Here is a 27,534-nt window from a genome sequence, read left to right as displayed (position 1 = left end):
GTAGCTTCCATCTGCCCAGTTTCTGCCTCACTTTGCTGATACGCTCCTCCCAAGACTTGGCGCACGCCCCAGCCCCCCCGAACCAAATACCCAGCACCTTCAGGTGGTCGGTCCTGACGGTGAAGGGGATCGAGGATTGGTCGGCCCAGTTCCCGAAGAGCATGGCCTCGCTCTTGCCTCGGTTGACCTTGGCCTCAAAGGCCCGTTCGAACTGGTCATATATGCACATGAGTCTGCGCACGGACAGCGGAAAACGGCGATGTCATCCATGTACAGGGAGGCCTTAACCTGCAGGCCCCCACTGCCAGGAATAGTCACCCCTCTCAGGCTCGCATCCTTCCTGATGGACTCGGCAAATGGCTCTATGCAGCACACAAACAAGGCAGGAGAGAGAGGGCAGCCCTGCCTGACTCCAGATCTGACTGGGAAGCTATCTGATTCCCACCCATTGATTGAGACTGCACTGACTCTAGGCCTGCTCCAGAAGTAACTCTCAGACCATGGGCCCTTCAGGACCTCACACTGGAGCTCAGGGACACCTGGTACTTGCCTTGCACCAGCCAGGTCACTGTGTGCAGGGATAAACAGTGTCTTCCATATCCAGACACACAGATCTTAACACATAACGCTGGATACATGGGGAAATGTACAAGTTTAAACGGATGCAAAGAGGGATGCATCCACCCGGATAGAGATGAGAGTTCAGGGTCTCACATGACCAGCTTTTATAATTGGATAGGGATCACTGTCCTTTCTAATGAAGAGTGGGAGCGGGGCTGTCGGATGGAGAATGAGGATTTCCCTCCCAATTCAGCTGCAGCACACGGTCTGTGCTTTCACCTCCTGGAGCGATCCCTGTTCCTGATGTGGGCAGCGTCTCAAACCTGCAGCTCTTGGTGTCAAACCCCTGTGTGTCTGCCTTTCAGGCTCCCGGGAACTGGGGATAGGCTCACGGTTTCACATTTAATTGGGTGTTTTTTTCCTGATACGAACCAATGATTCCCCTCTCTGTTTGAGTTGGAGGAAGTGATCACATTTCCATCGAACTTGGAGAATGGACTCACTACAGAAGTTTTTCTTTGTCATTTCCAGTCCATTATCAGCAGCTTTTACCCCAATCCGTTTTTGCTTGGAATAACGACAGTGGATTCCCAGAATGTTGCTGATCATTTTCTCCCTGTGCTTTTCCTGGGTCTCTCCCGGTAAGTACAGAATTCAGCTTTCCATTCTCTCTCTCTCTCTGTGTCTGTGGTGAATGTGAATCTCTTGGTGAGAATTTGAAATGGGGGATGTTTGATCAGCCGCCTGTTATACAGCCAGCCTGATCTTTTACACATTGAAGGCAGCACAGTCTGGGAGACTGATGGGATTTGTGTCCAGGTCTCCTGACAGCAGGATGTAGAAACCCCGAGATCAGAGAAGCTCCGAGCAAATGGGAAATGGTTCCAATGGACAATTTTAATTTTCACATCGATTGGGAGAAGCCAGACAGCTTCATCATTCCTGGTCTAAAGTCTTGTAAACCCTGCGGGGAGGAGAAGGATACTCCATGTTTAACCCAGTCCAGGCTCAGTTGTGATACCCTCATGTAAGGAGTGAGTGTTGTGGATGGGCTAACAATTAAGCAGGCCGTGAGTCAGCAGTTACTCACTGCAGAATTCCCAACATCTGACCTGCTCTTGCATACAGTATACATGTGGTTCATCCACTTCAGTTTCTGGACAATTCAGTGATTACAACACCATTGAATGTCAAAGGGAGATAGTTACATTCCCACCGGTTTCAGTTGGTCAGTACGAGGCCTGTGTGTGCTGCTAGTATAACTCGCCACTTACTAGCCGAAGCCTGAATATTGTCACAAGTGTGGCACTGGAAAGGCATAGCAGGTCAGGCAGCATCCGAGGAGCAGAAGAGTTAACGTTTCGAGCATAAGCTCTTCCTGAATATTGCCCAGGTGTTGCTGCATTTGGTAATGGACGGTTTCAGTGCCTGAGGAATCACAAACAATTCTGAACATTGTGCAATCATCAGTGAACATCCCTATTTCTGACTTTATACTGGAGAGAAGGCCCCTGAGGAGCTCTTGTAGTGATGTCCTGGAGCTGAGATGCCTGACCTCCAACATCTTCTCCTGTGCCAGGTATGACTCCAACCGGCAGAAAGTTTTCCCCCTGATTCCCACTTTGCCAGGATGCCTTGATGCTACACTTGGTCAAACGTGGCCTAGATACCCAGGGCTGCCACTCTTGCCTGCCCTCTGGAATTCAGCTTTTTTGTGCATGTTTGAACCAAGTCTATAATGAGGTCAGGAACTCAATGGCCCCTGGAGAAACTAAACTGGGTGTCACTGAGCAGGTTATTGCTGCTTGATGACACTTTCTATCAGTTTACTGATGATCGAGAGTAGGCTGATGGGGGTGGTTAATTCACTGGGTTGGATTTGTCCACATTGTCACATTGAGGCTGGTGTTGGAGCTGTACTGGAACATCTTGGTTAGGTGCATAGGAATTTCTGGGGCATAAGTCTTCAGTACTGTGTAGATGGTTATTAACCCCTTCTTTAGCTGATATTTGCAGACACCGACTCACTGACTGTGATCGACACGGCAGTCTCTGGCATTAAGGATTTTCCGGAGGTGAGTAACATTGCGATAGTCAATGGAGTTCAACTCAATTGTCATGACACTAATGTTCATCAGCAGTTCATGGTGGACTATTTTGATGCAGAATACTGGCAATATCTCACAGGTCTCGGGAATACACGATCTGACATGGCAAAGGAGAATCTGAATACAATGATGAAAAGTACAAACCAGACATCTGGTAAGATCGGTGATGGGGAATTTCTGAATGGTAATGTTGACTGTGGTGTAGGTGGTGTCCCTCTGGGTTCTGCATCAGAAGGTTGTAGGTACAAAGTCCCCACCCCAGGACATAAACACAGCAGTTACACTGAACATGCCAGTTCAGGCTGTACAGAATGCTGTGCTGTTGAAGTTGCTGTCTGTCAGATGAGATGCTGAACAGAGTGTCCGTTGGCTTTATATTGATGAACCTTTGAAGAAGAGCAGGGAAGTTATCCCCAACACCCTGGTCAGTATCAAACTTCAATTTTCATCATTTGCAAGTTTGTAGGAGCCTTCCTGTGTCCAAATTATCTCCCACATTGCTTCCTTTTAAAACAATTACTAAAGGTAATGAATTGCATCACACTTCAGCATTCCTAGAGATCAAGAAACTTGCTTTTTAAAAACAAACTTAATTTTATTTGTTCTTTCCAATGAGTGACAGGCAGGTGCTGAGCCTGAGTTATATTGTTCCTTGTAACATTTCTACATTCCACATGTGACACAGTGTGAGCCAGAGGTATGCATTTATGAAATGTGTCATACTGATGAAGATCAGGAGTTGGTTTACGATTGAGTGAATGGGAATCTGGTGAGATGGGTGTGATCCTCCAGGAATGGGCAGCTTGTTGGGTCTCAATGTCTGTTCATACATAAGGTTGGGGGGAGGGAGACATTGCTCTTTCCCAATATTACAGAATGGGCAATGTGAATCCAACAGGCAGTGTGAGAGGACAGTGAGAAGCTCTGTAGGAAATATCTGAGAGATAAAGCAGTGGAGATGATCAAATCCATACCCCAGCACTGACCCCTGGATCACCCCATTCAGTCCACCCGCCAGCACTGACCCCTGGGTCACTCCACTCAGTCTATCCCCTAGATCACCCCACTCAGTCCGTCTCCCAGTGCTGACCCCTGGATCACCCCACTCAGTCCGACTCCAGCACTAACCTCCTGATACCATTCATTACTGGAGTATAATTTCCAATTCTATTTGATACTAGATTACCCTCCCCTCAGATCAGGCACGTTGTCATTTATTTGCAAAAACTTTAATACTATTTCCTGTTTGATCACCGATGGGAATTCACACGTTTCAATGGATAACAATTGTTGAAATCACTGATGACGGCGATATTAAGAGATCGATGCGACTTGGATTTTATGGAAAGGATTATCTCAGCTTCAAACAAGATAGAATGAGATGGATCACAACCAATCACAATGCAGTGAAGACTAAAGAAAAATGGGATTCTGATGAATCCTGGAACAAATATTGGGAAACATCTAGAGCAGGGGTTTGTTCAGGATTTAAAGAGATATTTCCAAGCTGGAAAGCAGTATTTTGGAAGGAAAGGTGTGTATTTCAGTTTTGCTCCATGTTCTGATCTAACCTCACTGATCTATGAAACCGCTCTCCCATTCCATTCAGTGTCTGTCTGTTGTTTGTGTTTTCACCCTTTCCCATCACAGTTCAGCCTGAAGTGTTCATCTCCAGGAGGGAGCCCAATGGTCAGGACAAGCCGCTCACTCTCTCCTGCCTGGTCACTGGGTTTGATCCTGTAGACATCGAGGTGACCTGGCTAAGGAATGGAGAGGTCATGTCTGAGACCCAATCCTCGGGGGTTCGACCGAACCACGATGGGACCCATCAGATCCAGAAAGAGATTGAGATCAATGCTGGGGATGAGGATCAATACTCCTGTCACATTGACCACAGCAGCCTGGCAGAGGCCCTGCTCTATCAGTGGGGTAAGGGACTGGAGTCTGTGTGTCTGTGTGTGTCCATGCAATTTTTTTTACAACGCATAAACTTTTAAAATTTATGAAAATACTTTGATAGCTCTTTCTGAGATTGACTTTAGATTTTCTTAGATTTTCTTGGACTCACACTTCCTCGGATTGGGTAAAATGATGGTGGGTGGAATTCCCTCTTTTAGTGAGGAGGGGAGGTGATGACGTGGTGGTATTATCACGAGACTATTAATCCAGAGACCTGAGTAACATCCTGGTGACCTGAGTTTGTATTCCATTTGTTAGATGGTGGAAGTTGATTTGAATGAAAATCTGGAATTAAGAGTCTAATAATGACAATGAAACCATTGTTGTGTAAACCTGTTTGGTTCATGAATTCCCTTTTGGGTGGAAATCAGCCGTTCTCACCTCCATGTAACTCCAGACATACAGCAGTGTGGGTAACTCTCAACTGCCCTCTGACCAATTAGGATTGATTTATAAATGCTAGACCAGCCAGTAAGACTGCTGTTTCTGATTTATAGAAATTATGTAAAGTTGAATGTTAGAGGGTTGATCAGTAAATTCTCAGATGATATGAAATGAGTGTGGTGGGACATAGTGAGGAGGATAGCCTTCGATTACAGGAAGATATAGATGTTCTGGTCAGGTGGGCTGATCAGTGCCAAATGGAATTCACTCTGGATAAGGCGAAGGTGATGTACTGGGGCAGGACAACCACGGCATGGGAATACATGATGGATCCTGGGAAGTATTTGCCGCGTGTATCCCCCTTAAAATTTTCACCTCTCACCTCGAATGTGTGACCTCTCATTATTGAATCCTTCAGCTTGGGAAAAAGCTTATTCCTATCCACCCTGTGTGTACCCTTCATGATTTTGTAGACCTCAATCAGGTCCCCCCTCAATCTCCTTTTTTTCTAATGAAAATAAACCTAACCTACTCAACCTTTCTTCATAGCTAGCACCTTCCATACCAGGCAACATCCTTGGAAATCGTCTCTGCACCCTTTCCAAAGCATCCATATCCTTTTGGTAATGTGGCGACCAGAACTGTACACAGTATTCTAAATGCGGCCGAACCAATGTCTTGTACAATTTTTACATGACCTGCCAGCTCTTATACTCAATACCCCGTCCAATGAAGGCAAGCATATTATATGCCTTCTTGACCACTCTATCCACCTGTCCAGCCACCTTCAGGGTACAATGGACCTACACATCCAGATCTCTCTGCCCAACAACTCTTCCCAAGGCTCTTCCATTTACGGTATAGTTCGCTCTAGAATTAGACTTCCCAAAATGCATCACCTCACATTTGCCTGGATTGAACTCCATCTGCCACTTCTCCGCCCAACTCTCCAGTCTATCCCTATTCTCCTGTATACTTTGACAGTCTCTATGCTTTCTGCTACCTCACCAAACTTCATATCTTCTGCAAACTTACTTATCAGACCAACTCTGCCCTCTTCCAGATCATTTATGTATATCACAAACAACAGTGACCCCAACACTGACCCCTGTGGAACACCACTGGTCACCTTTCTCCATTTGGAGAAACTCCCTTCAACTACTACTCCCTGTCTCCTGTTGCTCAACCAGTTCTTTATCCACCTCGCCAGAACACCCTGCACACCATGTGACTTCACTTTCTCCATTAGTTTACTACGTGGGAACCCTATCAAATGCCTGACTAAAGTTCATGTGTATGACATCTACAGCCCTTCCTTCATCTATCAACTTGGTCACTTCCTCAAAGAACTCTATTAAGTTGGTAAGGCACGATCTCCCCCACACAAAACCATGTGGCCTATCACTGATAAGCCCATTCTTTACTAAATATAAATAGATTTTATCCTTCAGTACCTTCTCCAGCAAGTTTCCCACCACTGACATCAGGCTCACTGGTCTGTAGTTACCTGGAATATCCCTACTACCCTCCTTGTACAGGGGGACAACATGAGCAACCCTCCAGTCCTCTGGCAGCTCACCTGTGTTTAAGGACGCTACAAAGATATCTATCAGGGTCCCAGCTATTTCCTCTCTCACCTCCCTCAGCAACCTGGGTTAGATCCCATCCAGTCCTGGAGATTTGTCCACCTTAATATCCTTTAGCCTATCCAACACATCTTGTCTCTTTATGTTAATGTGATCCAGAGTAAACAAACTTCTCTCTCTAATCTCATGTCCCTCTCCTCAGTGAACACTGATGCAAAGTAATCATTGAGAATCTCACCCATTTTCTCAGGTTCGACACACAACCTTCCTTCCTTATCCTTTAGTGGACCAACCCTTTCTCTAGGTACCCTCTTGCTTCTTATATATGAATAAAAGGCTTTGGGATTTTCCTTATTTCATGACCCCTTTTAGCCCGCTTGATTCCTCATTTAAGATTGTTCCGACTCTCCCGATATTCCTCCAATACCCGTTCTGTTCTAAGCTGCCTGGACCTTATGTACACTTCCCTTTTCCTCTTGGCTAGTTGCATGATTTCTCCGATTATCCACGGTTCATGAATCTTGCCTTTCCTATCCCTTGTTTTCAAAAGGACATGCCTATCCTGCACTATCTTTAACCTGTCTTTGAAAGCCTCCCACTTCTCAAATGTGGACTTCCCTTCAAATAGCTGTGTCCAATCCACATTTCCTAGCTCCTGCCTAATTTTGATATAATTGGCCTTAGCCCAGTTTAGTCCTCTTCCCTTAGGACCACTCTCATCTTTGTCCATGAATATTCTAAAACTTACAGAATTGTGGTCACTATTCCCAAAGAAAACCTCCCACTGCAACTTCTACCACCTGGCCTGGTTCATTCCCTAACACCAGGTCCAATATGGCCGCTTCCCTTGTCAGACTGTTGACATACTGCTCCAGAAAACTTTCCTGGATGCTCCTTACAAAATCTTCCCCATCCAGACCTCTGACACTAAGTGTATTCCAGTCAATTTTGGGGAAATTAAAATCTCCCATCATCACCACCTTGTTGCCTTTATATCTTTCCATAATCTGTTCACCTATTTGTTCTTCTACTTCTCTCTCACTGCAGGGAGGCCTGTAATACAGCCCCAACAATGTAACTGCACCCTTCTTATTTCTCCGCCCCACCCATAATGCCTCACTACCCAAGCCCTCCGTAGTGTCCTCCTTTAGCACAGCCGTGATATCATCCCTGACAAGCAATGCAACTCCTCCACCCACCTTTTACTTCCCTCCCTTCCTGTCTAAAGCATCTATATCCTGGAACATTTAGTTGCCAATCATGCCCTTCCTTCAACCAAGTCTCTGTGATCTCAATAACGCCATACTCCCAGGCACCAATCCAAGCCCTAAGTCCATCTGCCTTACTCACATTGCATTAAAGTATCTGCACTTCAGGCCACCCAGTTCTTTTGCATTCATCTGCTGTCTGCCTACTCTTCCCCTTGGTAATGCTGACTTCATGATCCTCATAGTCTCCAGTGTCCACCTCGCTGTCTACTAGTCTTCTCTTCTGGTTCCCAGCCCCCTGTCACATTAGTTTAAACCCTCCCCAACAGCAGTAGCAAAAACTCCCCCAAGGACATTGGTTCCAGTCTGGTTCAGATGTAGACCAACAATTTGTAATTGTCCCATCTTCCCCAGAACTGATCCCAATGTCCCACAAATCTGAACCCCTCCCCCCTACCCCATCCCTCAAGCCACATGTTCATCCTGCCTATTCTTTCATTTCTACCCTGGCTAGCATGTGGCACTGGTAGTAATCCCGAGATCACTACCTGTGAGGTCCAACACTTTAACTTCTCTCCGAGCTCCCTGAATTCTGCTTTCAGGACCTCATCTCAATTTTTTACTTGTATCGTTGGTGCCTATATGGGAGTCTCGTTTTCAGCCACAGAACCGCTTATCTATTCGCCTTACAATAGAATCCCCTGTGACTATGGCCCTACAAGTCTTTTTCCCGCCTTTCTGAACAGCAGTGCCTGCCACGGTGCCATGATCCTGGCAACTGCTGCCCTCCCCTGGTGAGCCATCTCCCCCAGCAGTATCCAAAACGGTATACCTGTCTTGGAGGGAGATGACTGCAGGGGACACCTGCACTGCCTTCCTGCTCTTTTCTGCCTTTTGGTCACCCATTCACTGTCTCCCTCAGCAGTTCTAACCTGCGGTGTGACCATATCACTAAACGTGCTATCCACGACCTCCTCAGCATCACATATGCTCCACAGTGAGTCCATCCGCAGCTCCAGAGCCATCACACGGTCAAACAAGAGCTGCAGCTGGACACACTTCTTCAAAATGTAAGAGTCAGGGACGTCAGCCACGTTCCTGAGCTCCCACATCAAGCAAGAGGCACATGCCACAGGTCTGAGGTCCCCTGCCATTGTAAGCCTTAGCTTTATATCAACTAACTAAAACCAAACAATACACTTAAATATATGAAAGAAATGAAAGTAAAAGAAAGCCTTACCTTACAGAGTCCTTTTCTTCTGGTTAGAGTGGGGGGGGGGGGGGAGGGAGATACTACACGTGTAGTATCTCGGGTTTAGCCGCTGCCCAAATTTATACTAAGTCCTTACTTTCCCGGCAACCTCCTAGTCTCCACCACTACCTCTGCTCTGTCTCCTGCTGCTCCCGGACAGGAAAAAGGCTTCGGGCTGCGAAGGTAAGAATTTATACTGTTCTCTTGCTTTCCCGGCAACCTCCTGGTCTCCAACATCACCTCCACTCTGTCTCCCTCTGCTCCCGGACAGGAAGAAAAAGAGAAAAAAATGGGTCTGGGTGGATACTCTTCGGAGGGTCGGTGTGGACCTCTTGGGCTGAAGGGCCTGTTTCCACACTATCAGGAATCTAATGTAATAAAAAAAGATTTACAGGCACGATGTGTCATCAAGATGGCGGTGGAGTATAGTTCCACATTTTTTTGGTCTTTCTGTTTGTACTCACCTCTTTTCCTGAGCTTGGACAGCATCAGCAGCAGCAAAGTATCCCAGTGTGGACTCGAGTGGGCCTAGTGTGGACCTTGTGATGGTGGTAAGTGAGCCTTGCTTACTTACTTTACCAGGGCCGAGCATGGGGAGCTGGCATCAGAATTGGCAGCTGCTACCAAGCGGAGGCGATGTTGGTAGGGTAGGCTCAGCAGCAAAAGGTGGCACCTGAGGATCAGTAACTTCATCATTGGTTGGACCCAGCTCTAGTGATGGAGATACAGTTGTGGTAGGGCCTCATAGTGACATTGGTGAGGTTGGCCAAATGGTGAGAGATGCGACTCTGATGTTGGTGGATCCGGTGCAGATGGCAGCAAGGCGGTGGCAGAGGAGAATTGGCCCAGATATACAGGATGGTGCCTGAAGAGTGGCAGTTTCAGCGTTGGTTGGGTCCAGTGTAGAGAGTGGGCGAGGCAGTGGGAGAGGGATCGTGGTGCAGCATCATCGATGATCAGGCCTCATGGACTCCCTTGAAGCTTTAACTCTCATTTTTTTGGTTTTTTAAAAATAGAATCCCAACAGTGTCGAAACAGGTGCTATGGCCCAACAAGTTTACACTGATCCTCCGAGGAATATCCCACCTGAACCCATTCCCCATTACTCTACATTTACCCCTGACTAATGTACCTAACCTACACATTCCTGAACACAATAGGCAATTTAGCATGGCCACTTTACCTGACCTGCACATCTTTGAATTGGGGGAGGAAACCCATGCAGACATGGGGAGTATGTGCAAACTCCACACAGACAGTCGCCTGAGGCTGGAATCGAACCTGGATACCTGGCACTGGGAGGCAGCAGTGCTAACCACTGAGCCACTGTGCTGTCCCCTTGTTCTTAAAACTAATCAAAATGGCCTCAGATTGTGGTGACAGTGAAAAATCTTCTCACTGTATCTTACTGTTTTCTCACTGTAAAATACACATGACAATGAAATCATTCGTTCATTCACGTGGTCGGACTAGAGAGGGTGCAGAGGAGATTTACCAGGATATGCCTGGTCTGGAGAGTTTCCGTTATGAAGAGAGATGAGACAGACTGGGATTGTTTTACATACGGCAGAGGAGATCGAAGTGGGAAGGGACATGATTTTAGATTAGATTAGATTAGATTACAGTGTGGAAACAGGCCCTTCGGCCCAACAAGTCCACACCGACCCGCCGAAGCGAAACCCACCCATACCCCTACATTTACCCCTTACCTAACACTACGGGCAATTTAGTATGGCCAATTCACCTGACCCTGCACATCTTTTTGGATGGTGGGAGGAAACCGGAGCACCCGGAGGAAACCCACGCAGACACGGGGAGAACGTGCAAACTCCACACAGACAGTCGCCTGAGGCGGGAATTGAACCCGGGTCGCTGGCGCTGTGAGGCAGCAGTGCTAACCACTGTGCCACCGTGCCGCCCACGGTGGTGTATAAAATCATGGGGAGCACAGATAAGGCAGACAGAAGAAACATTTCCCCCTGTGGGGTGGAGAGATCAATGAACAGGGGGAATAGATTTTATATAAGTCTGAGAACATCCACATTAAATCTGAGAACGTTCCGAGGAGCGGTGAGGAAAAGTGGGTAGTGGGAATCTGGAACTCACTGTCTGTTCAGATGTTGGGGCAGAAACCCTCATTAGCATTTAAGGAGTATTTAGATGTGCCCTTGTGATTCCAAGGCTAACAAGGCTATGGCCAAGTGCTTGAAAATGGGATTAGAACAGTTTGTTGGTTGTTGTTAACTGGTGCGGACGTGATGTGCTGAAGGGTGTCTCTCTCTCTCTGTGCTGCAGCCATTTCTGTCTCTGTGACCCCCACATCCCAGGAGCAAATTAATGAGGTTAATGTGTCCAGTGCTTATCATTCACTCTACTGAATCTCCACTATACCTCCCTCCAAGTACAGTCTGTCTGATGTGAGGTTTGATGTTCAGGACACAATGTCATTCTCTGGATAGAGTCTAACCGAAGATGCACTTTGTCACTTTATATTGTAACCCCCTTGAGTTAAAGGCCAACACTCGAATAGCTTTGTGTTTTTTAATGGAACATGCATGAGATTTTTATGATGTTTATACAGGGCCTTGCTAAATGTACTATATTTAACATCGTATAATTTCACAACAGCAGGAAAGGGTTCAGATTTGTCTTTCTCAGATCCAAAGTGGATGATTGCACACTTCCCCACATTGGATAAAACTGAAGCAGATGGAATTCACTCATTTACTCTGTTACTGTCCCTTCAGTCCGTCTCTCAATCTAGCACCTTCTGTAAACATGGATATTATCCCCCTAGATTGGGACAACACGTTCTTTACACCCCCTTCAATAAGATCTTTAGGGACTTTAGGAGAGTGAAACTGGGTGACGGTCAAACCAATGTTGACCCAACCCCATCAAGTCCCAACGGATAAGTTCTTTTCAATTGTCTCGAATCGACACGAATTGGGAACGGATCCAGGAACAGAGATAATCCTGATGTTATTCAAATGTATTTCAGAAGTCCCGAAAAACAGTGCAGGATATGCTCATCTTGGAATTGTGATTGGATTAGTCGCTGCAATGGCTGCAAGATTCGGAATGATCATCTGGAAAAAGCCCTGGAGAGGTAAGAATCAGAGGGAGGGGAATGTGGAACTGAGGGGACAGAGTGAGTGTGGGGGAATCTCCAGTACCCCACCATCCACTCTCTCCTTCCAATCCCTCTTCCTCCACTCCCTTTGTGCTGTGCTCTCTGAGTCTGGTTTGTTAATGCTGAGGGGAATTGAATCCTGGGTCCTGTGACTGAGCGACAATAACTCAAAATGGTCAAGTTGATATTTTGTTCCGTTTCTCACAGTCTGTCTTTATTTTCTCAGCTTCTGATATCTCTGTTCCTGCTCCTTCATGAGTTGTTGAGTGACATTTTAACGGAGCTCCAGTGATGTATAACATTTTCACTCTGCTCCTGACCCTGTCCCACCCTCCCAGACACTGTTAAACCCTGTCAGACTAATTCCCCTCCCCTCCTGACCCTGTCCCACCATCCCAGACACTGTTAAACCCTGTCAGACTAATTCCCCTCCCCTCCTGACCCTGTCCCACCCTCCCAGACACTGTTAATCCCTGTCAGACTAATTCCCCTCCCCTCCCCACCCTGAAGTGATTGCCTTGTGTCTGTCCATTCCTGACCTTGTGTGTTTCCTGGGCCCCACTACAGCTCATTCCCGGAGCCTCATTCCGGAATAATGGGATTCTCCTGTTCCAGTATGAACATGGACATCATTGTCTGTCCTTCCTTATCACAGCAGACACACAGAATTACAGCTCATTGTTCACACCCAATTCTTTCAGGACTGAGATCAATTTTCCGGGAATGTATTTCTACAGGTTAAGCAGTGGATCCCAGGTCTGCAAGTTTGGATCCTGATCCCTCAAGCGAGACCTTCTCAAGTCGCGTTTCCATCCCGTCTCAGAAATGTGAGCAGTATCACCGTCAGAGGGATCTTCACAGATGGTTCCTCCATCACAGATTCTCATCTTCACTGTCTTCAGTGGGTCACTGATTGACCAGAAATAAGGCAACGTCCTGAGGGAACTCAGGGGCAATTTTTATATTGAAGGAAATTGATTTTGCATCTGACGTTAACAAATTTCAAATGTTATGTAAATCTCTGTACATAAATGTCAGTTTTACAAATTCTAATTCTGAGATAAATATCTACAGAAATTTTATAAATCTGATTTCTTGTTGAATACTAAAATCTGTCACAACTTATCACCATTTGTCTAACTACAATCTCCAATGTGTGTCATTTATAATCACTAGAAGTTATTTGTGAACTTATTGATTTTGATGTTTTTATTAATGATTTCACAAGAACGATTCTATTCATTTACACAGCAGCAGCTTGTGGCTCTTGGAACCAGCAGATGTTGAGCTTCAGTTCAATGTGAACTGAGGGAGTGAAGACCATCCAACTCCCCAACAAGCCTTCCCCAAACTAACCAGAAAGCTCAAAGTGAGGTTTGTTCAATGTGTGTTAAGAACTGGATGGTTGAAAATGTCTGTAAGTCTGTAGTTTTGGAACAAAATAAAATGTACCACACCCCAGAAGATATCGCACTTTCACTTAATGGCTGGCCCAGGCTGCTGGGGTGGGGGAAGAGTGAAAATCTACCTTTTCCTCCAAACAAACACCCATGCACACACCCTCTCACACTCAGACACATACTTGACCATACTTGAGGAAAGGGGCAGGCTCACCAGCTGAATGACCCACACAATCCTTGAGACATTAACAGGAGAGAATTGTAAAGTGACCCCTGACCTGTCCACTCTCCAGGAATGGGATTTTAGCTTCAAGTCTATCCTCCAATTGGACATGTTAATGATTATACTGAGGCAATAACTTTTGATAAAAAAAATCATTGCACCTGATCAATCCTGTCAGAATCTTTTAAACTATGTCAGCTATATTTTGGTACAATGTAATTCTCGTTTGAAAAATGATACAGTGCTTGAATAATGAGAATGTAAGAAACGTGAATAAAATGAAAATGGATTTTATTCCTGACACTCTGTTCCCTCAGTCACTTCCTGCAAGTCTGTGTCACACTTATTCCATCTGCAGGAACAAAATCCCCGTCAGTTTGAATGATGTTCTGGTTCCAGCTGACGGTCACCAAGGACAGTCCAATCCTGGAATGAAACCTGGATTCGAGGTGGAATATTTGTAGATGGGGTTACCATGCAGGTTAGTCACTGAAACATATTCACACGAGGCTGCTGATGTTCTTTTACAAAGGGAGTCCATGTTGACACAAGAAAGGAAAAGAAACAACCAAAGCTGTGTATTTTATATACAGTATATATCCGCAGTCAGAAAGGTCTTTGTGCAAATAAGAAAACAGATTCAATCTGTTCCACAGCACGGTTACAGATATTCACTAAAAGGTCAACTCTGTCAGTTTTTATTTTACCGACTCTCCCTTATCCTTGGAATGCTGAGACAGATTCATGACTCCTTCCCAAATCTGCTGGAATGAACCTTTCACAATTCGGATCGTTTCAATCTTTCCAGTTCCAACAACTGACTTTGATCCAAACTCTCCCGGTTGAGAAGTTCCAGAAACTGCAGCCCTCTGGCTCGGGTCTCTAGTTATCCTGAATTGAACTGAAAATATCAATTTCTCGCAAGGAGAAAACTGTTCTCACCCCTGAACTGAGACCTTTAACCTTCTGTTCTGAAGTCAAAATGAAACTATTGACCTTTCTCTCTTTTCCCGGTTTGGCATTAACTCAGCAGTGTCAACTCTTAACTCATTCACACCCAAGGGATTCTGTTTGGTTGCTAGATGAGAATAATAACAAGCTTTTGTAGAATTGATACACAGAGATCACTGTTTTAAATGACTTTCTGACCTCTTTAAAATGATCACCTTTACATAGTGACCAATATCCATCTGCCTCTATTGTAAAATCCAAATGATAACTCCATACCTGTCAACACAATCAGGGAAAGTCCATTCCCAGAGAGTGGGAACACACAAGTGTGAGGGAATGGAGATTGTGTCAGAACCTGATGTAGATTCTGGACATCGCTTCCATTCCATCGATATTCCCTGAGGATGAGTGTGTGTGGTGGGTTTGATACCAACATCAGACTTGTACTAAAGGACATAGCTGCTAGACTGGGTCTGCAGCAGGTGGTGAGGGAACCAACAAGAGGGAAAAACATACTTGATTCCATCTTTCCAATCTGGCAGCTGCAGGTACAAATGTCCATGACAGTCTCAGTGAGAGTGACCATCGCACTGTCCTTGTGGAGGCAAAGTCCCACTGTCAGATTGGGAATAACCTCCATCATATTGTGTGGCACTATCACTGTGTTAAATGGAACAGACTTGGATCAGATCTAGCAGCTCAAGCCTGGGTATTCATGAGGCACTGTGGGCCATCAACAGCAGCAGAACCATGCTCCAGCACAATCTGTAACCTCATGGCCTGGCATAGCCCCCACTGAACCATTAACACCAAGCCAGGGGATTAACCCTGGTTCAATGGGGAGTGTAGGACGGCATGCCAGGAGCAGCACCAGACATACCTGAAGATGAGGTGCCAACCTGGTGAAGCCACCAAACAGGACGACTTGCATGTCACATAACATAAGCAGCAAGTGATAGACAGAGCTAAGCAATCCCACAACCTCAGCTCTGCAGTCCTGCCACATCCAGCCAACTCACTGGAGGCTCCACAAATATTCCCACTCTCACTGATGAAACAGCCCATTACATCAGTGTGAAAGATAGGCCTGAAGGTTTCACAGCAATCTTCAGTCATCTCAACCTCCTCCAGTGGTCCCCAGCATTACAGATACCAGTCTTCAGTCAATTCAATTCACTCCACGTGATATCAAGAAACAGTTGAAGACACTGGGTACTACAAAGGCTTCAGGCCCTGATAACATTCAGGCAATAGTACTGAAGGCTTGTGCTCGAGAACTTGCCACTCCCCTATCCAAACTGTTCCAGTCCAGTTACAACACTGGCATCTACCCACACAATCAAGAAAAATCCCAGAATATATTTCCTGTGACACCTCAGTTGTTGGGTTTTCAACTGGTTTTCCAAACACAGTAGGTATTACTCCCAGCCGTGGTCCAGCTGCCTCCTTTCCAAGGATAAACTGTACTCCTATTGACCCTCCACCACTTTTCACCAGACTCTCCAACCTCACTTTGAATTTGAATGCAACATATTACCATCTCTTCTGTCAATACAGTAGTCTCCCCTGTACCCAGCGGGGATATGTTTCAGGACCTATCCGCGGAAGCTTGAAACAGCAGATAGGAGCGAGCCCATTCATTTACATGGGAAACTTACCTTCCCGGTAGCCTCCTGGTTCCGGAACATTCCCTTTCATGTGTTCGGGTGGCAGTAACTGAAACCACGGAAACCAGTTCCATGGATACTGGGGTTGCCCCTGTCCTCCTTTTGAATGACATATTCCCTCATTCCTCAGCATCAAAGATTAATGTTTCCTGTTTCCCTGCTCCTCCTCCTGCACAGGAATGTTCTTTAAAGAGATCTGGCCCTTTCTTCTCAACCAACCCCTGACCAGGCTGGACATTCCTACTGCAGCTTTTTAGCTTCCACTGTGATCGATCTCCTTTACTGCTTTAACAAACCTCACTGGCTTCTCCTGTTTTACCACATCCTTCTTCCCAGTGCTTTTCCTAAACCACCAACATTGCAACTCATGTCTCCTTCCTTATGACAGTGAAAATGCCTGAGTTTTTTTTATTTCTCTTCCCCCTTCTTGGGTTTCCTTTTTAACTTGTGGTAAATTGTCGTTATTATCTTCAACCCTTTCCTTTACCACCTGAGGATATCTCTTTGCCCAAATTCTGTCCCTCACAGATTGAAATAATCATTGGCCAATTCTGCTGCTAACCTTGTATTTTTAACTCTGAGCCCTTCCATATGGGTTCATGGTGGTTTGTTCTTCCAGACTCCCCTTCCTCCTAGTCACTGATTGGAACAGGGACAGCTGGTTCACCCCATTCTCCAGGATGTAGAAACCCCGAGATCAGAGAAGCTCCAAGCAAATGGGAAACTATTGAAATGGACAATTTTAATTTTGTCAATTGGGAGAAGTCAAAAAGCTTCATCATTCCTGGTCTAAAGTCTTGTAAACACTGCGGGGAGGAGAAGGATACTCCATGTTTAACCCAGCCCAGGCTCAGCTGTGATGATGCCCTTGAAAAGGATGGTTTTCTCTTCAATTTCCACAGCCGAAGAAAACTAGACGGAGCAATTTGGAAGCTTGGCCGGTGTTTATTCATGCATATGCAAATGTGATTCCCTTTCCTGTTGGGAAAAATTGATCTCTTCAAGCTGTTACCAATCAGGGACAATATGCCACTTTTCACACGGACCTTACATTATTCAAATACATCAATGAATTTTAATCCATTCATACAGTCCCAGTCAGGTTCCATCTCTGATGTTTGAATCTTAACACCAGGGTACTGTCCAGGAAGTGGGATAGGCTGGGCTGGGGAAAGGTAAACAGATGGCTAACTCCTCTGTCTTTAATCCTGTTTTAATGGGACATCTAACCTCATGGACTGGAACATCCTATCTCTTTACTGCCCCTGGGGAAGGTCTTAGGCCGGCAATACTGGAATTCCCATGGGAAAGGAGTCATTTTCTCTGGGCCGAGCATCATTCCATGCATTACGATCCACTGCATTAACACCCACACTGGGCTCTCTGTACATTACACACTCCATTAACGCCCACACTGGCCTCCCTGTACTCCACTCCATTAACCCCCAAACTGGGCTCCCTGTACATGACCCACTCCATTAACACACACACTGGACTCCCTGTACATGACCCACTCCATTACCCTCACACTGGACTCTCTGTACATGACCCACTCCATTACCCTCACACTGGACTCTCTGTACATGACCCACTCCATTAAACCCCACACTGGACTCTCTGTACATTACACACTCCATTAACGCCCACACTGGCCTTTCTGTACCCCACTCCAGTAAACACCACACCAGGCTCTCAGTACATGACCCACTCCATTAACACCCACACTGGACTCTCTGTACATGATCCACCCCATTAACCCCCACAGTGGACTCTCTGTACATGACCCACTCCATTAACCCCCACACTGGACTCTCTGCACATGACCCACTCCATTAACTCCCACAATGGACTCTCTGTACATGACCCACTCCATTAACCCCCACACTGGGCTCTCTGTACATGACCCACTCCATTAACCCCCCCCCGCACTGGGCTCTTTGTACATGACCCACCCCATTAACCCCCACACTGGGCTCTCTGTACATGACCCACTCCATTAACCCCCCCCCGCACTGGGCTCTTTGTACATGACCCACTCCATTAACCCTCACACTGGTCTCTCTGTACATTACCCACTCCATTAACCCCCACTCTGGGCTCTCTGCACATGACTCACCCCATTAACCCTCACACTGGTCTCTCTGTACATGACCCACTCCATTAACCCCCACACTGGGCTCTCTGTACATTACACACTCCATTAACGCCCACACTGGGCTCCCTGTACCCCAGTCCATTAACCGCCAAACTGGGCTCCCTGTACATGACCCACTCCATTACCCTCACACTGGACTCTCTGTACATGACCCACTCCATTAAACCCCACACTGGACTCTCTGTACATTACACACTCCATTAACGCCCACACTGGCCTTTCTGTACCCCACTCCAGTAAACACCACACTAGGCTCTCAGTACATGACCCACTCCATTAACACCCACACTGGACTCTCTGTACATGATCCACCCCATTAACCCCCACAGTGAACTCTCAGTACATGACCCTCTCCATTAACACCCACACTGGACTCTCTGTACATGATCCACCCCATTAACCCCCTCAGTGAACTCTCTGTACGTGACCCACTCCATTAACCCCACACTGGACTCTCTGTACATGACCCACTCCATTAACCCCCACAATGGGCTCTCTGCACATGACCCACCCCATTAACCCCCACACTGGGCTCTCTGTACATGACCCACCCTATTAACCCTCACACTGGTCTCTCTGTACATTACCCACTCCATTAACCACCACTCTGGGCTCTCTGTACATGACCCACCCTATTAACCCTCACACTGGTCTCTCTGTACATTACCCACTCCATTAACCACCACTCTGGGCTCTCTGCACATGACCCACTACATTAACCCCCACAATGGGCTCTCTGCACATGACCCACCCCATTAACCCCACACTGGGCTCTCTGCACATGATCCACCCCATTAACCCCACACTGGGCTCTCTGCACATGACCCACCCCATTAACCCCCACACTGGACTCTCTGCACATGACCCACTCCATTAACCCCACACTGGGCTCCCTGGACAAAAAACATAGGACATTACATTAAGCGCAGTACAGGCCTTTTGGCCCTCAATTTTGCGCCGATCTGTCATACCAATCTGAAGCCCATCTAACCTACACTACTCCATGTACATCCATATGCTTGTCCAATGACAACTTAAATGTACTTAAAGTTGCGAATTTACTACCGTTGCAAGCAAAACATTCCATATTCTTACTACTCTCTGAGTAAAGAAACTACCTCTGACACCTGTCCTATATCTATCACCCCTCAATTTAAAGCTATGCCCCCTCATGCTCGCCATCCCCATACTTGGAAAAAGGCTCTACCTGTCCACCCTATCTACCCCTCTGATTATCTTATATGTCTCTATTAAGTCACCTCTCAACCTTCTTCTCTCCAATGAAAACAGCCTCAAGTCCCTCAGCCATTCCTCGAAAGACCTTCCCTCCATACCAGGCAACATCCTAGTAAATCTCCTCTGCACCCTTTCCAAAGCTTCCACATCCTTCTTATAATGCGGTGAACAGAACTGTACACAATACTCCAAGTATGGCTGCACTAGAGTTTTGGATAGCTGTAGCATAACCTCATGGTTTCGGAACTCGATCCCTCTATTAATAAAAGCTAAAACACTGTATGCCTTCTTAACAACCCTGTCAACCTGGGTGGAAACTTTCAAGGATCTGTGTACCTGGACATCGAGATCTCTCTGCTCATCTACACTACCAAGAATCTTATCATTAGCCCAGTACTTTGCATTCTGGTTACTCCAACCAAAGTGAATCACCTCACACTTGCCTGCATTAGGCTCTATTTGCCATCTCTCAGCCCTGCTCTGCAGCTTATCGATGTCTCTCTGTAACCTACAACATCCTTCATCACTATCCACAACTCCACCGACCTCGCTGTACATGACCCAATCCATTTACCCCCATACATGGCTCTCTTGAACATGACCCACTCCATTAACCCCCACACTGGGCTCCCTGTACATGACCCACCCCATTAACCCCCACACTGGGCTCTCTGTACATGACCCACTCCATTAACCCCCACACTGGGCTCTCTGTACATGACCCACTCCATTAACCTCCACACTGGGCTCTCTGTACATGATCAACTCCATTAACCCCCACACTGGGCTCCCTGTACATGACCCACCCCATTAACCCCCACACTGGGCTCCCTGTACATGACCCACTCCATTAACCCCACACTGGGCTCCCTGGACAAAGAACATAGTACAGGCCCTTCGGCCCTCGATGTTGCGCCAACCTGTCATACCAATCTGAAGCCCATCTAACCTACACTACTCCATGTACATCCATATGCTTGTCCAATGACAACTTAAATGTACTTAAAGTTGGCGAATCTACTACCGTTGCAGGCAAAGCATTCCATACCCTTACTACTCTCTGACTAAAGAAACTACCTCTGACACCTGTCCTATATCTATCACCCCTCAATTTAAAGCATCCCGCCCCCATGCTCGCCGTGCCCATACTTGGAAAAAGGCTCTACCTGTCCACCCTATTTAACCTTCTGATTATCTTATATGTCTCTATTAGATTAGATTAGATTAGATTAGACTACTTACAGTGTGGAAATAGGCCCTTTGGCACAACAAGTCCACACCGACCCGCCGAAGCGCAACCCACCCATTCCCCTACATTTACCCCTTTACCTAACACTACGGGCAATTTAGCATGGCCAATTCACCTGACCTGCTCATCTCTTTTTTGGTCTGTGGGAGGAAACTGGAGGACCCGGAGGAAACCCACGCAAACACGGGGAGAATGTGCAAACTCCACCAGTCAGTCACCTGAGTCGGGAATTGAACCCGGGTCTCTGGTGCTGTGAGGCAGCAGTGCTAACCACTGTGCCACCGTGCCGCCCACTGCCACCGTGCTGCCCACCTCGCAACCTCCTTCTCTTTAACGAAAACAGCCTCAAGTCCCTCAGCCTTTCCTCATAAGACCTTCCCTCCATACCAGGCAACATCCTAATAAATCTCCTCTGCACCCATTCCAAAGCTTCCACATCCTTCTTATAATGCGGTGAACAGAACTGTACACAATACTCCAAGTATGGCTGCACTAGAGTTTTGGACAGCTGTAGCATAACCTCATGGTTTCGGAACTCGATCCCTCTATTAATAAAAGCTAAAACACTGTATGCCTTCTTAACAACCCTGTCAACCTGGGTGGAAACTTTCAAGGATCTGTGTACCTGGACATCGAGATCTCTCTGCTCATCTACACTACCAAGAATCTGATCATTAGCCCAGTACTTTGCATTCTGGTTACTCCAACCAAAGTGAATCACCTCACACTTGCCTGCATTAGGCTCTATTTGCCATCTCTCAGCCCTGCTCTGCAGCTTATCGATGTCTCTCTGTAACCTACAACATCCTTCATCACTATCCACAACTCCACCGACCTCGCTGTACATGACCCAATCCATTTACCCCCATACATGGCTCTCTTGAACATGACCCACTCCATTAACCCCCACACTGGGCTCCCTGTACATGACCCACCCCATTAACCCCCACACTGGGCTCTCTGTACATGACCCACTCCATTAACCCCCACACTGGGCTCTCTGTACATGACCCACTCCATTAACCTCCACACTGGGCTCTCTGTACATGATCAACTCCATTAACCCCCACACTGGGCTCCCTGTACATGACCCACCCCATTAACCCCCACACTGGGCTCCCTGTACATGACCCACTCCATTAACCCCACACTGGGCTCCCTGGACAAAGAACATAGTACAGGCCCTTCGGCCCTCGATGTTGCGCCAACCTGTCATACCAATCTGAAGCCCATCTAACCTACACTACTCCATGTACATCCATTTGCTTGTCCAATGACAACTTAAATGTACTTAAAGTTGGCGAATCTACTACCGTTGCAGGCAAAGCATTCCATACCCTTACTACTCTCTGACTAAAGAAACTACCTCTGACACCTGTCCTATATCTATCACCCCTCAATTTAAAGCATCCCCCCCCCATGCTCGCCGTGCCCATACTTGGAAAAAGGCTCTACCTGTCCACCCTATTTAACCTTCTGATTATCTTATATGTCTCTATTAGATTAGATTAGATTAGATTAGACTACTTACAGTGTGGAAATAGGCCCTTTGGCACAACAAGTCCACACCGACCCGCCGAAGCGCAACCCACCCATTCCCCTACATTTACCCCTTTACCTAACACTACGGGCAATTTAGCATGGCCAATTCACCTGACCTGCACATCTCTTTTTTGGTCTGTGGGAGCAAACTGGAGGACCCGGAGGAAACCCACGCAAACACGGGGAGAATGTGCAAACTCCACCAGTCAGTCACCTGAGTCGGGAATTGAACCCGGGTCTCTGGTGCTGTGAGGCAGCAGTGCTAACCACTGTGCCACCGTGCCGCCCACTGCCACCGTGCTGCCCACCTCGCAACCTCCTTCTCTTTAACGAAAACAGCCTCAAGTCCCTCAGCCTTTCCTCATAAGACCTTCCCTCCATACCAGGCAACATCCTAATAAATCTCCTCTGCACCCATTCCAAAGCTTCCACATCCTTCTTATAATGCAGCGACCAAAACTGTACACAATACTCAAAGTACAGCTACACTAGAGTTTTGTACAGCTGTAGCATAACCTCATGGTTCCAGAACTCGATCCCTCTATTAATAAAAACTAAAACACTGTATGCCTTCTTAACAACCTTGTCAACCTGAGTGGAAACTTTCAAGGATCCCCGTACCTGGACACCGAAATCTCTGCTCACCTACACTACCAAGAATCTTACCATTAGCCCAGTACTTTGCATTCTGGTTACTCCGACCAAAGTGAATCACCTCACACTTGCCCGCATTAGGCTCCATTCACTATCTCTCAGCCCAGCTCTGCAGCTTATCTATGTCTCTCTGTAACCTACAACATCCTTCGTCACTATCCACAACTCCATCGATCTCGCTGTACATGACCCACTCCATTTACACCCATACATGTCTCTCTTGAACAGGATCCCCTCCATTACCCCTGACACTGGGATCTCTGAATATGAAACCCTCCATTAACACCCACACTGGGCTCTCTGTACATGACCCACTCCATTAATGCCCACACTGGGCTCTCTGTACATGACCCACCCCATTAACCCTGAAACTGGGCTCTCTGTACATGATCCACACCATTTACCCTTCCACTGGGCTCTCTGTACATGGCCCACTCCATTAAGTCCACACTGGGCTCTCTGTACATGACCCACTCCATTAACCCCCACACTGGGCTCTCTGCACATGACCCACTCCATTAACCCCCACACTGGGCTCTCTGTACATGACCCACTCCATCAACCCTCACACTGGGCTCCCTGTACATTTCCCACTCAATTAACCCCCACACTGGAGTCTCTGTACATTACACACTCCGATAACGCCCACACTAGCCTTCCTGTACCCCACTCCATTAAATGCCACACTGGGCTCTCTATACATGATCCACCACATTAACCCCCACAGTGGACTCTCTGTCCATGACCCACACCATTAACCCCCACACTGGACTCTCTGTACATGACCCACTCCATTAACCCCCACACTGGACTCTCAGTACATGACCCACCCCATTAACCCCACACTGGGCTCTCTGTACATGACCCAATCAATTAGCCCACACACTGGGCTCTCTGTACATGACCCACTACATTAACCCCCCCACTGGGCTCTTTGTATATGACACACCCCATTAACCCCACACTGGGCTCTCTGTACATTACCCACTCCATTAACCCCCACTCTGGGCTCAATGCACATGACCCACTACATTAACCCCCACACTGAGCTCTCAGCACATGACCCACTCCATTTAACCCCACACTGGGCTCTCTGTACATGACCCACTACATTAAACCCCCACTGGGCTCTTTGTACATGACCCACCCCATTAACCCTCACACTGGTCTCTCTGTACATTACCCACTCCATTAACCCCACACTGGGCTCTCTGCACATGACCCACTACATGAACCCCCACACTGGGCTCTCTGCACATGACCCACTCCATTTAACCTCACACTGGGCTCCCTGGACAAAGAACATAGAACATTACATTACAGCGCCGACCTGTCATACCAATCTGAAGCCCATCTAACCTACACTATTCCATGTACATCCATATGCTTGTCCAATGACAACTTAAATGTACTTAAAGTTGGCGAATCTACTACCGTTGCAAGCAAAACATTCCATATTCTTACTACTCTCTGAGTAAAGAAACTACCTCTGACACCTGTCCTATATCTATCACCCCTCAATTTAAAGCTATGCCCCCTCGTGCTCGCCGTCCCCATACTTGGAAAAAGGCTCTCCCTGTCCACTCTATCTAACCTTCTGATTATCTTATATGTCTCTATTAAGTCACCTCTCAACCTTCTTCTCTCCAATGAAAACAGCCACAAGTCCCTCAGCCATTCCTAGAAAGACCTTCCCTCCATACCAGGCAACATCCTAGTAAATCTCCTCTGCACCCTTTCCAAAGCTTCCACATCCTGCTTATAATGCGGTGAACAGAACTGTACACAATACTCCAAGTATGGCTGCACTAGAGTTTTGGACAGCTGTAGCATAACCTCATGGTTTCGGAACTCGATCCCTCTATTAATAAAAGCTAAAACACTGTATGCCTTCTTAACAACCCTGTCAACCTGGGTGGAAACTTTCAAGGATCTGTGTACCTGGACATCGAGATCTCTCTGCTCATCTACACTACCAAGAATCTTATCATTAGCCCAGTACTTTGCATTCCGGTTACTCCAAGCAAAGTGAATCACCTCACACGTGCCTGCATTAGGCTCTATTTGCCATCTCTCAGCCCTGCTCTGCAGCTTATCAATGTCTCTCTGTAACCTACAACATCCTTCATCACTATCCACAACTCCACCGACCTCGCTGTACATGACCCAATCCATTTACCCCCATACATGGCTCTCTTGAACATGACACTCCATTAACCCCCACACTGGGCTCCCTGTACATGACCAACTCCATTAACCCCAACAATGGGTTCTCTGTACATGACCCACTCCATTATCCCCCACACTGGGCTCTCTGTACATGACCACTCCATTAACCCCCACACTGGGCTCTCTGTACATGACCCACTCCATTAACCCCCACACTGGGCTCTCTGTACATGATCCACTCCATTAACCCCCACACTGGGCTCCCTGTACATGACCAACTCCATTAACCCCCACAATGGGTTCTCTGTACATGACCCACTCCATTATCCCCCACACTGGACTCTCTGTACATGACCCACTCCATTAACCCCCACACTGGGCTCTCTGTACATGACCCACCCCATTAACCCCCACACTGGGCTCTCTGTACATGACCCACTCCATTAATGCCCACACTGGGCTCTCTGTACATGACCCATCCCATCAACCCCCACACTGGGCTCTCTGTACATGACCCAATCCATTAACCCCCCACACTGGGCTCTCTGTACATGACCCACTCCATTAACCCACACACTGGCTCCCTGTACATGACCCACTCCATTAACCCTCACACTGGGTTCCCTGTACATGACCCACTCCATTAACCCCCACACTGTGCTCTCTGTACATGACCCACTCCATTAACCCTCACACTGGGTTCCCTGTACATGACCCACTCCATTAACCCCCACACTGGGCTCTCTGTACATGATCCACCCCATTAACCCCCACACTGGGCTCTCTGTACATGACCCATCCCATCAACCCCCACACTGGGCTCTCTGTACCTGACCCACTCCATTAACCCCCCACACTGGGCTCTCTGTACATGACCCACTCCATTAACCCCCCACACTGGCTCCCTGTACACGACCCACTCCATTAACCCTCACACTGGGTTCCCTGTACATGACCCACTCCATTAACCCCCACACTGGGTTCCCTGTACATGACCCACCCCATTAACCCCCACACTGGGCTCTCTATACATGACCCACTCCATTAATGCCCACACTGGGCTCTCTGTACATGACCCATCCCATCAACCCCCACACTGGGCTCTCTGTACATGACCCACTCCATTAACCCCCCACACTGGCTCCCTGTACATGACCCACTCCATTAACACCCACACTGGGCACTCTGGAAATGACCCACTCCATTAACCCTCACACTGGGCTCCCTGTACATGACCCACTCCATTAACCCCCACACTGGACTCTCTGTATATGACCCACACCATTAACCCCCACACTGGGCTCTCTGTACATGACCCACTCCATTTACACCCACACTGGGTTTTCTATACATGACCAACTCCATTAACCCCCACACTGGGCTCTCTGTACATGACCCACTCTATTAACCCCCACACTGGGCTCTCTGTACATGACCCATCCCATCAACCCCCACACTGGGCTCTCTGTACATGACCCACTCCATTATCCCCCACACTGGGCTCTCTGTACATGACCCTCTCCATTAACCCCCACACTGGGCTCTCTGTACATGACCCATCCCATCAACCCCCACACTGTGCTCTCTGTACATGACCCACTCCATTAACCCCCCACACTGGGCTCTCTGTACATGACCCACTCCATTAACCCCCACACTGGGTTCCCTGTACATGACCCACTCCATTAACTCCCACACTGTGCTCTCTGTACATGACCCATCCCATCAACCCCACAGTGGGCTCTCTGTACATGACCCACTCCATTAATCCCCCCACACTGGTCTCTCTGTACATGACCCACTCCATTAACCCACACACTGGCTCCCTGTACATGACCCACTCCATTTACCCTCACACTGGGTTCCCTGTACATGACCCACACCATTAACCCCCACACTGGGCTCTCTGTACATGACCCACTCCATTAACCCCCACACTGGGCTCTCTATACATGACCAACTCCATTAACCCCCACACTGGGCTCTCTGTACATGACCCACTCTATTAACCCCCACACTGGGCTCTCTGTACATGACCCATCCCATCAACCCCCACACTGGGCTCTCTGTACATGACCCACTCCATTATCCCCCACA

The 27,534-nt window shown here is 47.4% G+C and overlaps 2 protein-coding genes across 3 annotated transcripts in view; both read left to right on the top strand.

Annotated features, from left to right (window-relative positions):
- The window catches only part of LOC148140941 (class I histocompatibility antigen, F10 alpha chain-like), a 187,250-nt gene that overhangs the window by 102,115 nt on the left and 57,601 nt on the right, over positions 1-27,534 (top strand). The window lies entirely within an intron of this gene.
- LOC122545230 (class I histocompatibility antigen, F10 alpha chain-like) lies at positions 1,063-14,115 on the top strand. Of its 2 annotated transcripts, XM_087979698.1 has the most exons (6): positions 1,073-1,202; positions 2,565-2,636; positions 2,728-2,823; positions 4,320-4,598; positions 12,060-12,167; positions 13,443-14,115. In XM_087979698.1, the coding sequence occupies exons 3-6, from the start codon at positions 2,772-2,774 to the stop codon at positions 13,493-13,495; spliced, it is 492 nt and encodes a 163-aa protein (XP_087835824.1). In that variant the 5' UTR covers positions 1,073-1,202; positions 2,565-2,636; positions 2,728-2,771; the 3' UTR covers positions 13,496-14,115. The 2 variants fall into 2 exon arrangements, with proteins under 2 accessions (XP_087835825.1, XP_087835824.1); XM_087979699.1 differs by lacking the exons at positions 2,565-2,636; positions 2,728-2,823 and having other exon boundaries at positions 1,063-1,202.

Source organism: Chiloscyllium plagiosum, unplaced genomic scaffold (assembly GCF_037043375.1).
Source record: "Chiloscyllium plagiosum isolate Xiang-an unplaced genomic scaffold, Cpla_swu_hap1 HiC_scaffold_35, whole genome shotgun sequence".
Classification (NCBI taxonomy): domain Eukaryota; kingdom Metazoa; phylum Chordata; class Chondrichthyes; order Orectolobiformes; family Hemiscylliidae; genus Chiloscyllium; species Chiloscyllium plagiosum.
Note: the sequence above shows the minus strand (reverse complement) of the source record. Positions and strands in the feature narration are given on the sequence as shown.